At 34.5% G+C, this 11794-nt stretch overlaps 2 protein-coding genes across 5 annotated transcripts; one reads left to right on the forward strand and one right to left on the reverse strand.

Annotated features, from left to right (window-relative positions):
- The first annotated feature begins 200 nt into the window (after positions 1 to 200).
- LOC140892097 (adenylylsulfatase HINT1-like) lies at positions 201 to 3468 on the forward strand. Its single transcript, XM_073300845.1, has 5 exons — positions 201 to 299; positions 380 to 437; positions 1836 to 1925; positions 2808 to 2925; positions 3015 to 3468. The coding sequence occupies exons 1-5, from the start codon at positions 244 to 246 to the stop codon at positions 3080 to 3082; spliced, it is 390 nt and encodes a 129-aa protein (XP_073156946.1). The 5' UTR covers positions 201 to 243; the 3' UTR covers positions 3083 to 3468.
- Positions 3469 to 5535: 2067 nt separating this feature from the next.
- LOC140887274 (ABSCISIC ACID-INSENSITIVE 5-like protein 2) lies at positions 5536 to 9259 on the reverse strand. Of its 4 annotated transcripts, none has more exons than XM_073294420.1 (5): positions 9196 to 9259; positions 8989 to 9077; positions 7802 to 8693; positions 7627 to 7698; positions 5903 to 7299 (listed from the first exon to the last, which is right to left on the reverse strand). In XM_073294420.1, the coding sequence occupies exons 3-5, from the start codon at positions 8627 to 8629 to the stop codon at positions 7192 to 7194; spliced, it is 1008 nt and encodes a 335-aa protein (XP_073150521.1). In that variant the 5' UTR covers positions 8630 to 8693; positions 8989 to 9077; positions 9196 to 9259; the 3' UTR covers positions 5903 to 7191. The 4 variants fall into 4 exon arrangements, with proteins under 4 accessions (XP_073150523.1, XP_073150521.1, XP_073150522.1 ...); XM_073294421.1 differs by having other exon boundaries at positions 7802 to 8881; positions 9196 to 9241; XM_073294422.1 differs by lacking the exon at positions 5903 to 7299 and adding an exon at positions 5536 to 5882 and having other exon boundaries at positions 8989 to 9238.
- Positions 9260 to 11794: the final 2535 nt, after the last annotated feature.

An 11794-nucleotide genomic window follows, 5' to 3' on the forward strand; every position in this document is an offset into this window, starting at 1 on the left:
ATAAATTTATAAAAATAGACTTATTTTCTTAATAAAAAATGTTAAATAAAATAAGGTAAATTTTGGCTCAAAAAAAAACTTACCAATGTTAGAGAGAATCGAGGGCCAAAATGTTATTAGTAAGGAATATTGAAGTATGAACTGTAATTAAAGGGGCTTGATAGATAATACTTGTTTCTTATGGGGGCAATGCGAATTACCTGACAACATAAAGCCCAGAATCAGCAGCAGCGGCTGACGAAAATGGCTTCCGAGAAAGAGGCTGCTCTTGCTGCTGTCCCCTCCGATTCTCCCACCATGTAAGCAATTCGCATACATACATTTATGTGTATATGAATTTGAATTTTGATTTTTTTTTCTTGAATGTTGGAAACTACAGATTTGACAAGATTATCAAGAAGGAGATACCTGCCAATATCGTGTTCGAGGATGAAAAGGTTGTCTATTTTTCTTCTTTTTTTCCCCCCTTTTAACATCTCATTTTATGAGCGCGTTCCCTTGTGGATAAGTTGATTGTGTAATTTTTCTCTACCGTTGAATAGCGCGAATTTTTTGTGAAAAAATGCGGAGTAGAATTTGTTAATTCTCGTTTTGAACTTGGTTGTTCACAAAATTGGATGTTGCCCTGTTGTCAGAGAATGCTTTCGTTGGCATTTGGAACTTTGTCGTCAATTCTTAGAAAAATCTCTTGATCCATAAAATTTCACACACCCCTTTAGCCTTGTCTCTAAAATTCTGCCTCTGGGCTGTTACAAGCTTATCACATTGTGCCTCCTACTTCTCCAAGTGACAAGATTTCTCCGCAAAGAAATGTCCTACCCCAAAGTGGATCTTTGATCTGTAACTGAACCAACCAGTCTACGGTTGTAAATACCTCGATGTTTCTTTGGTTGCTCTTCTTGAAGACGAGTCCTTTTCTAGGTGTCACTTTAAGATATGTTGATTTCATACCCAACTTCAAAATGTCCTTCACTTGGAGAGTGCATAAGCTGGCAAGCAACACTGAATGCATAGCCAATGTCAGGTCTTGTGTATCTATGTATAATCTTTTGCTACCAATCTAGGTTTATTATGCTCAAGAGACCCATTGGAGTTTAACTTTATTGTGAAACCCACTTGCATCCAACTAGAATTTTTCTTTTATGTGAATCAACTTGCTGTCATGTACCAGTTTTTTGAGAGTTCTCATCTCCTCAAGAACTGCTGTCTTCCACTTGGTAGAGCTCTCTATTTGCTCTTAGGTATATCCACAGCAGACAAATAATTGCCAGGTAAAGGATGAAAATCACTGCGCTAGGTTTTCTTAGGACACATATTTAGATATGCAGTGTTTCGTTCATGTTCTACAAGATTTCTGAGGCAATAGGAAGACCATCAAAAGAATCAGGATTCGAATTTTTTGAAACCCGACTTAGATCGAAAGGCACATGAACAGGATCTGAATGCAAAGAAACAAGACTGGATTAGGAGAATTACCTGGATTTGAAGTTGATCTTGTTCCAGTTCAGATACTCAACATATCATCATTTTCTTGGTTCATGCATCGTTCCTCGTAGTAATCAACAATATATGACACTTGCTTTGATGTATGATTGAAAGGATTTGAATTGAGCTGGCAGACTACAGCTTTTAGTGGAAAAATTGGCACTTGGTCCTCTAGAAACAGTTAATGAATGGTTTATTTGTTAGTTGGCAGTACCTGCCACGATTTCGTCGTATAAGATTTTCTGATTTTTTGGCAGTGAATGTTGGATTAAGAGGCTGTGTGTATATCAAGTCTCAAAGCTTTTTGTTTATTTCTTAGATTCTCAGAGCTGGCCATTCATCTTTGGCAGGTTCTAGCTTTCAGGGACATAGCTCCGCAGGCGCCTACACACATCGTGATTATTCCTAAAGTGAAAGATGGCTTAACTGGAATTTCAAAGGTATAATTTCCTACTTGTTTAGTGTTTTTGATGCGAAGTTCATATATCTTGTTATTTCATTAGTTTTACAGTCGATTTCAAATCAGGAAACCTATTTAGTAGTATAAAGATATTTCACTCCAGCCCAACTGTGTGAATTGAATGCATAGATCTCGGTACCGTAGATGAATCGGAAACTATGCGTGCTGTAGAGGGAATATTCTTCTGACAATTTTTAAAGAACTTTTCAAGAATTTGTAATTTCATGATTATCAGTCGAGGCTCTTTATATTATTGCCCTGATTCTTGAATATCTGAATGTTTTATTCTAGCTTTACATGCAAAATTTGTTTGAAAATGCCTTTGAAGTATGTAATTTAACCAACTATGAAATGCTGACATTTATAAGAATAAGAAGCAATGTAAAGGTTTGTCCAATTGTCAAATCAAACGATATTGAAAAACCTGAATTTTGGTCATATAGGAAACACTAAAAGAGCTCTTGAGAAGATTGGATTTTTGGTTTGTCAATTGGATTTAGAAAACTCTTAGAAAGCTTACTCACTATAAATCTTCATGATGTGGAGTTCATCGATTAGTAGAAATATGATTGAGCTCACTCCTTGGCAGTTCTTGAATTTCACTAACGTGTACAGCACTTTTGACATTAAAAATCTGTCACAGCCAACTCCTAGGGAATAGGCATGTGCAATCTGAGCCATGTGACCCCTCGGTTGATTTCATTAACTAGTGCATGTCATGGATCTGGAATTGACTGAAAATGTACCAGAGACTATTCCTTTGTCAATTTTAGTATTCTCTTGCAGCCTGCACCAAATCTTCCCTCTTTTTCATAAAACCTATTCAAATTAGAATAAGGCAGCTCTCCTTCATATCTTGCAGGCTGAGGAGAAACACTGTGAGATTCTTGGCTACCTTCTTTACAGAGCAAAGCTTGTAGCTAAACAAGAAGGCCTCGAGGATGGGTTCAGGCTCGTGATTAATGACGGTCCTAAAGGATGTAGGTGTCAACTTTCTGATTATCTTGTGTATCCAATGTATCATCAATTTTCCTTTGGTTGATCTTGACTTCAAGTCTATTTTTGGCAGGCCAATCTGTTTATCACCTTCATATTCATCTGCTCGGGGGACGACAGATGAACTGGCCTGCAGGTTAACATGGTTGAGTCATGATGATTAGTTCTCTACAAGTTTCGACCACCCTCTACTGTTCTTAAGTTTGCAATATCCAATAAATTTATTAACCGTAACGAGATTTGACCATGGTGCGGCACGACTTTTAGCTTTTCATCTCAATCGGTTTGGGGCTTCCTGCTTTTGCTCTTGAATCTGCTCTTTTTCAAGTTGAACATGGTTTTTGTATCCAAACTGTAATGGTTGGCGGGCTGGGATCTCTAATTTAGTCGACGTCTAAATCTCTAATATATTATTGAAAATGAAATTTGTATCTTAGAAGAAAGATTCGCACAAAAGTTGTGCAGATGCGAGTGTGTTAGGCTCAAATGTATTCATTTGAGCTCGGCTCGAACTATTCGAACTTATTCGTGAACTATTCGGACTGTTGCTCGGATATTATAGTTCGAAAAATACGAAAAAGTTTGAAATATATATATTATATCATTATATTATATTAATAAAATATTAAAGTCTGCGAACTATTCGCAAACTATCGAACAAAATAATTTTGGCTCGAGCTCGGTTCGAAAAGAATTCAAACAAGTTCGAATTAGGCTCGAGTTCGATAAGTTCGAATACGAATCAAATATTTATCGAGTCGGTTTATAAAGCTCGTGAACCGACTCGATTCGTTTACTCCTTAATTGTATGGTAAACTTAGTTGTACGGAAAACTTAGTTGTACGGAGCTAGGGGTTGGTAGGAATTAGGTCGAAACAAAACGATTATTTAGTTTGGAAATTTACTCCAAGAGAAATTTGGGTTTAAATTAAGTGGAGGCGATTGAACTTTTAGTAATTGCGTTTTCTATAAATTAGTTAAGTTGTGTGCAGATAAAAAGATTGGATTTGTGAAAGAATTTCAAATAATTAGTTTGGAGAATAAAATATTTAATTTTTTTTTCACGATCTTATTCATTGTTGTTCCATGAGAGAGAAAACGTGAAATCAATTTTTTTTAAAAAAAAAAGAAAAAAAAGACCACTAATATAAATAAATTAATTGAGAAGAAAAAATATATAATAAAATGAACCAAAAAATCTAAATAAAATACAATAAAAAAGATCGTTTTGAAAAATTGCAATGTCATTCTCCAATTTCATGCTCTCCATTTCGGATAATATTTCCTCTCCAGAATGGAGAACGGGTGGAGATACTTTTATTACAATGTCATAAGCATTAATAACCGTGAAATGCATGGATTATATTTAATTATCAAAAGGCTCAGATAAAACAAGTCTTTAAAATCCCACCTCTATTCTACGTTCCCTTGAACAACCAATCCAAACCCCGAGAATCTCCAACCATAATCACCATGTTCTTATTCTTTATCCTCTAAAATAGATATCTATGTTCTCTATTTCAACAATCTTTTCTAACACACGTTCTCTAAATCTTATCAAATTTTCTAGTTCTTATTTTTTTCATTGAAAACCATAATATATATGAAATAAATAAATAAATAATTGTGTAACATACTATAAAATCGAACTCAATTAAATATTTATTTTAGACGATTTTTTTAAAAGAATAATGCATTTATTTTATCATCAAATTGTGAGTCGCAGATAATAATAAGTCTACAAACATAAAAAATAAATCAAGAAAATCATAAAATTGCAATCATATATATAATGTATGTTTTTTTTTCATGATCTTTTTCATTATTTGCTTTTGATTTTATTGAAATAGTACAATTTCAATATATATATATATATATATATATATATTTTTTTTTTAAAAAAAGAGAGAACACTCAAATTGATTAAAATTGGACCAAAAAACCCACTAAAATTTAATATAGAGACCGAAAATAACAAAACAAAAATGTGAGAAAATTACCCCAAAAAAAAAAATCTAAAAGATCCAAAATGCAATTTTAGAGGATGACATTTTCATAATTAATGACAATGACAATAGAGAATAGTTGGAGCTATTGTCATCCTCCATTTTGGAGAATGGTTTGAGATGTGATCTAAAGATGGGTCATCTCTGTTCACTTTTATGTATTTGACACTCAGAGATTATTATGGGTAAAAATTATAAGTGAACGTAAATTCTCAGATTAAAGAGAGGAGAAGATCAGTAACAAAACAAAACAAAACAAAGAAAAGAAAAATGAAGTTAAGGCCGTGTACACATGGTGGCAAACTCTAAAAAACTAAACAAATTTAAACGACATAACATCACCCATCATACATCTCATTTTCCCATTTAATTTTTAAAGATACACTTCGATAAAATACTTTTCGAAAGTACCAAAAATTCAGCATATCCTTGCAAGTGAAAATCAACTACACACCAAAAGTGTATGGCAGCGCTGCGCAAATGAGTAGCTTACCAGATAACATGGCATTGAAAATATCTATCTTTGCTTCCGAGGACATAGATCATCATGTATTTGAGCCATAAAAAATGTGGTTGCGCGTAAAAACAGAAAAGAAAGTACCCAATTTACTATATTTAGTTCCAATAGACACAGAGTTGAACATAATAATTATGACAATAATGTACATACACGAAACGGGGCTCATAACGCTACAGGAAGTCTGAAGGATGGTCACACATAGAAAAACTAGAAGATTACAACCTGAGGCTGTCGTCTGGACAAGATCCGGCATACCGCAAGCACCAAAGATGATGAAAACAAATACTACCGAGTAAACACAACAGCAGAACAACACGATGAATCTACATGACCCTCATATGGGGGCAGAGCTCGTTCGCCTAAGCTGATACTTTGGCTCAGGTAGTGGCATGCTAGGCAACACCTTCTCCCATTCCTGCAAGTATAATTATAGCAATGGATAAAGATGTGCATCGAGCGCGTACTCATGACATCAAAGTGCTATTAAAAGAGAATGTACGCCTTGCGAGCCAAAAAGAATCTTGGGCCTTTACTAGGCAACTGATGACAAGGACACATTCCCAAATTCTTTTGACTCGCTGGAGAAGCAGCTTCATTCTTAGATTGTAATGCATGTTCCTAGCAACAATGTTGTACTTTGCTGTGTTCAGCTTAAAATATCTGTGTTACATTATATTTATTTACTAAAATATCAGCTTAAAATCACTACAAGATCGAGGGTACATGTTGTTGTGTTGTTTGATTTAAAATATTTGTGATGCATCATCACAAATTTTGTGCTCCAAGTCAAGCAAATAGGACAGAAAAGCTGGGTAGGGTGACCAACAGATAGGGCAATTCACAGCTCAAGAATATGAGAACAGGTATGACAAATATTGAACATACGTTCAAATTACCAGCTAACTTGGACACGAAATTGGAGCTGTTCACGCAAATTATTGTTTCTCCACCGATGAAGTACCCAATATGCGAGAAACGTTTCTCGAAACAAGGAAGGTTTGCTTTATTCATTTGGAACAAGGGAATTAACCAAGGGAAAAGGGAAAGTAAAAGTTTCGACAATGACTAGATATGGTCCAAAAATTGTAATAACTAACACGTTTTATAGGTTAGGTTTATACATTTTCGAGCATTCATTCCATCTTCCCTTCTATTCCATCAGGTAACAGGAATGATGTGTTCAAAGAATATGGCACCTCTCCACTTATACGTCCCCACTGTCATTTTTTTCAAAGAAAAGGTTTCACATAGTTCACCCAACCTCCAAAAGATTCAAACTGGGTAGACCTTTCACTCTCATCGTTACTCCCGTCCCACTTTCACCCAACCTGGAAGGCAAAAACCAATAGTGGAGCAACTCATAGCAACTGACATCCCAAAAGAGAAACCAAGATCAAAACCCTGTGGATTCCCTTCCAACTAACAGAAGAAAGACAAATTCGAGGGCAAGAATACTGCTAATTATGTCACCGAATATTTTATGCATAAAAAATGAAAAGCAGATCTAAACGGGTTTCATGGAATTTATGATGCAAATTGGCTTCATTTACATTCTAGTCTGGTAAGAGGATGAAGCTCAACAGGACTACTACTCGCTCAAGGCATAGCTCTAGAAGGAGTAAACAAAACAGTATCAGATTATGCTACTTGAAAGTTGAACCTAAATAGCATGCCTGAAAGTTTCTGAAGTTGACGTCGGTTTCCATTTCTTTCCCCTCATAACATTAATGACACTTCAATGATGAAATTTGCACAGAGTTTGAAATTGATGGTGTTCTTACCGGCTCTCCACGTAGCAAAGCATTCCTTGAAATCTGAATCAAGTTCTTAAACTGGGCACAAGTCAATTTTCTTATATTTGGCTTTATGTTCATAAGAGAGAGGAAAAAAGCGGGAAAGTAAGCACATAGGCTGTTATTTTAAATTTTCAGATCAAACAATTTAAATAAATTTTTGAACGAGTTAAAAATGTACGTGGGGGAATTGCTTATATGATTTAGCATCTCACAATAACATGTTATCATCTTTCATAAATGAAGTTAGCTGTTTAATATTTATGTAGATAATACATGAATATACGTTCTAATGAAGCAGGTATTGCACAAAAATGCTATAAAACATTTATAAGAGTGATGTGAGAATAGAGATAAAAAGGCAACCTTTTGTCTCTTGAGGCGTTCATTCTCCTCCTCTAGGCGTGAAACCTTGTTCTCCAGCTCATGGGTGTAAGCCTGCACAGTGCAAGTTAAAAAGCTGATAACATGTGTCTATGGCCAACAAGAAGAAGACTCAACCAAAAAAAAGGGCCAGATGGTTTTTGCGTGAAAAAAATACCTGCTTCCTAGCTCGTGATCGAGCAGCCGATTCCCTATTCTTGATCATCCTCTTCTGTCTCCTCTCGACACTCTTTTCCACAAAATCACCAGGTGCGACCCTTTTTCGTCCCGGAGTCTGGGTATCCGATAATGTACCCAGCCGTGGGGATGAAGACATGGTTATTTGCGTTTCCGGGTATGCAGCATCCATTATCTGATTTCCACCAAGAGGAACAGTTTGTTGAACAGATTGGCTCGGCATGAAAGCAGGAAGCTGCTGCATAGGAATAGAAGGGATCTGATAATTCATCCATTGGGCTTGCTGCGGTATTCCAATCACATCAACTCCTCCAAAAACCGAGCCTGAATTATTTTTCCCTGCAGATGATTCAACAACAACTCCTGCCTTAACCAAGAAATCTTCCAAAGTCATTTCACCAAGAGTCCTTTTCCGATCAAGACTACTCCTTTTATGCCCTTGCTGAATATCCTGCCACACCTCATCAACAGTCTTTCTGCTCAGATCCCTGGAAAATGTGACGCTTGGCTGGCGGTGCAAAGACGGTCCACACTCAGGCTGGCCAGGCTGCTGACCAGGTGGCCCATAATCAATGCCTCCCGGATGATTATTTGACTCAACTGACCACACGGTCTTCAAAAGCTCATCTATATTCATGCTAATTAAAGGTTTCCCCAGATCCCCCAATTGATTCTGTACCTCATCAAGAGTGAGGTTGTACAGAGACCCTTGGCTAACCAAGGGGTTGGATTTCGAGTCCGGATTTTGAACTTGGACCTGGGCAGGGGTTCCCCCATTGCTATTACTACCACCCCCTTGAGATCCCATTATCTCGACAACTATTCAGTTACCTCACACTCTTCCCCTTCTCCCCTTCTTCTACATCCACAACCTATAATTCACTCCATCAAGAAATCAAAATTTCCAAGAAAAAAAAAAAAAAAAACCAAAGATAACAAACCCTTAATCAAAGCATCAAAACAAACTCCTACCACCCAAAGCTTTGCATGAAATGCACTATTTAATCTAATACAAACAAAAACAGCAACCCATCAAATTAACAAGCGCATCAATCAAAAACTGCAGGAAAAAAAACATCAATTTTCCCAATAATTAGAGGCAGATCAAATCCCACAAAATGCATGAGAACTGGAAAAAATTGAGAGAAATCAAACACAGAATCTTACTCGCCAGAAGGATTAAAAGATTCCCAGAAAATAGCAAACTTTTATACTGAGATTTTGGTTTGCATGCAGTCACTGCGCTCCAACGCTCTCTGAATGTCAAGACACAAAAAACCCAGAAGCCATAAAACCTGAGAACCTCAATCTGACTCGGGAAAAATCAATTTTAGAAATGGAACAAAAATAATGCAGAGGAATTTGAAGTCAGACCCGCATTCTGTTCTCTCTCTCGAGAGTAGACTGTATTGATCTTTTATAAATGCTCGTCTTAAGGAAACACCAACAATTGTATTTGCAAGTCTCATATAATTTCACAATAGATTTTATAATAATTAAATTTTAAAAAAATTATTATTATTATTATTATTATTATTATTATATTATTAAATGTGACTACTCTAAAAAAAAAAAAATTAAATGTGACTGATATAAATAAAGAAATTCAATTAAAACAAATCAAAGTCATAGGTCTTGCGAGCATACTGTTTTTTCGTTACCGGTACTTGTGCCTCCTTTTCTAAGTTGTTTATTATTATTATTATTATTATTATTATTATTATTATTATTATGTGTAGTTCTCAAAAAATATATAAATATATATAATGATTTTAATATATATATATATATATAAATATATTGGTAAATACATGAAAAGCCCGTCATAAAGTAATTACAATGTTATTTTAACATTTTAATATTTTTATTAAAAACATGAATTTTTCTCCAAAAGCACGATTATCCAATTATCCTTTATATGTACTCTATCTCTATGCTTGATTTTAATTACTATTTGGAGTATGATTTTTTTTTTTGTTGAGTTTAGAATTTAAAAATATCAAGATGGTGTAATTGTTAGTACTTAGTACACTCTTGTCAGCTTAAAGAAAATTCAAAAAAATTTAAATTATGACGACGTTATGAACTGAGCTGTCAGCGTCTGTGTATAATAAACGTCATGTTCGATTTTGTCAATCTTTATAATTTAATAAGTAAGTGCACTCATTACGTAATAATGGAAGAAATAATATATCACGATTTAATTAATGTGTAATGGAACTGCGATTGTGCTTGAATTGATTGATTTCAAATCTATAATTTTAAATTTCTCAAAATGTTTTAATGAACAAAATTCAAGTGAGTTTTTAATCCACTGTATATCAAGTTAGAATTATTATTTTTTAGTTGGAGAAATTAAAAGTATTTTCAATAATAATTATGTTGGATTTCAGATATAATGAAGATGAATATTATTTTGAAATATATATTTCAAATATGGGCAAATTGTAAATAAATCCCCAATAAAAACATGAACTTTGTGATCAGTCCCTAGAGCATAAAGGTTTTTTCTGCAATCCCTGATACACCAAATTCTTTGTTTTAACTCCCCATTTCACATTTTCTTTATTTTTCCATTAAATTTTATTCTACACATCTCTCATTGGCCATAGCACTTACTCTCCTTCCTCTCTTCTTCATCGTTTTTCAACGCCCCAAACCAAAACCCAATCTGAAAAATTTCAAAGCAATGATTCGCCGCTGCTCAACCACAAGTCCTTCATTCTTCTTTCATTTTCTCTTATTCTTCATGGCTAGTCTTGGATCTACAAAAAAATCTCATTTAGAAAATCACAAGAAATTTCATCACAAGATGAATTTGAGCCATGAACAACCAAAATTTCCCATCTTCCTTGGCAGATTCGATTCTTTTGATCAATTATTTTCTCCCTTTTGGTTTACATTCTCTTTATTTTTAATCTGTTGGCTGCACCATCTCTCCTTTCAAATGGGCAACAAACAACCGAAGCCATTATCCATGGGAAATCATGGACAAAGACACGTGTGCAAACAATGAAATTCTGAAATCTATCTGCCACTCGGGGAGAAAATGACACAAGTCGTCAAAGCCCACCGCCAACGACGCTAATGCAAATCAAGTGACTGTGAGAGTATTAAGATTGGTATTTCATCTGATGTTTTCCCTTGCCATTTCTTGAACATTGATTTATAGTTTGGAATTGATTTATATTAGAACGCATATGGTGGAAGCAATTGCAATAATTCAAACAGGATCCCTAGAATAAACAATTTGACAAATTTGCTATCTTTCTCTCGACTCCATAGCTCGTTGAAATACTTTTTGATTATGTGGTTGGTTTTGAATTGATTTATACTACGATTCCTGTGGTGGAAGCAATTGCAAGAATTCAAACAGAGTCGCTAGAATAAACAAGTTGATAAATTTGCTATCTTTTTTCTCGATTCCATAGCCTGTTGAAATATTTTTTATTATATAGTTTGAAATTGATTTATTCTGAAACGAATATTTTTAGGTAATTTGTTGTATTAAAACGATCCTAAGATATTCATTTTTATGTTGACAATAATTTTTTTTTTTTTGCAGTCTTGTTTATATCGTAAAGTTGATTCTGCAAATATTAAAACAATACATTCGATCCAATATGTTACTGGTTTGTTGGTGGTTATGCATTGAATTTTTTATTTTTATGAATTTGCATAGTTATTGTGTGATTCGTGCAAGTTTATGTCTGATTTGTGTTTGTGGTTTGTTGTTGTAGTATATGGTGTCATTATATTTTTAGGGGTGTGTGTGTCTATATATATTCCCTGAAACTAGAATCAAAATCATTAAATAAAATATTTATCATATTTTTGTTTGTTTTTACGCTTCCTCGTTCAATTTGTGTTGAATTCTCTTTGGCATATGTTAGTTTTTTCTACTTATGACGGTTTTTTCCTCAAATATTTCTTGTTTTTATTGAAACTGTGATGATCTTTTTTCGACACGTGC

The sequence above is a fragment of the Henckelia pumila genome, chromosome 3, assembly GCF_033568475.1.
Source record: "Henckelia pumila isolate YLH828 chromosome 3, ASM3356847v2, whole genome shotgun sequence".
Classification (NCBI taxonomy): domain Eukaryota; kingdom Viridiplantae; phylum Streptophyta; class Magnoliopsida; order Lamiales; family Gesneriaceae; genus Henckelia; species Henckelia pumila.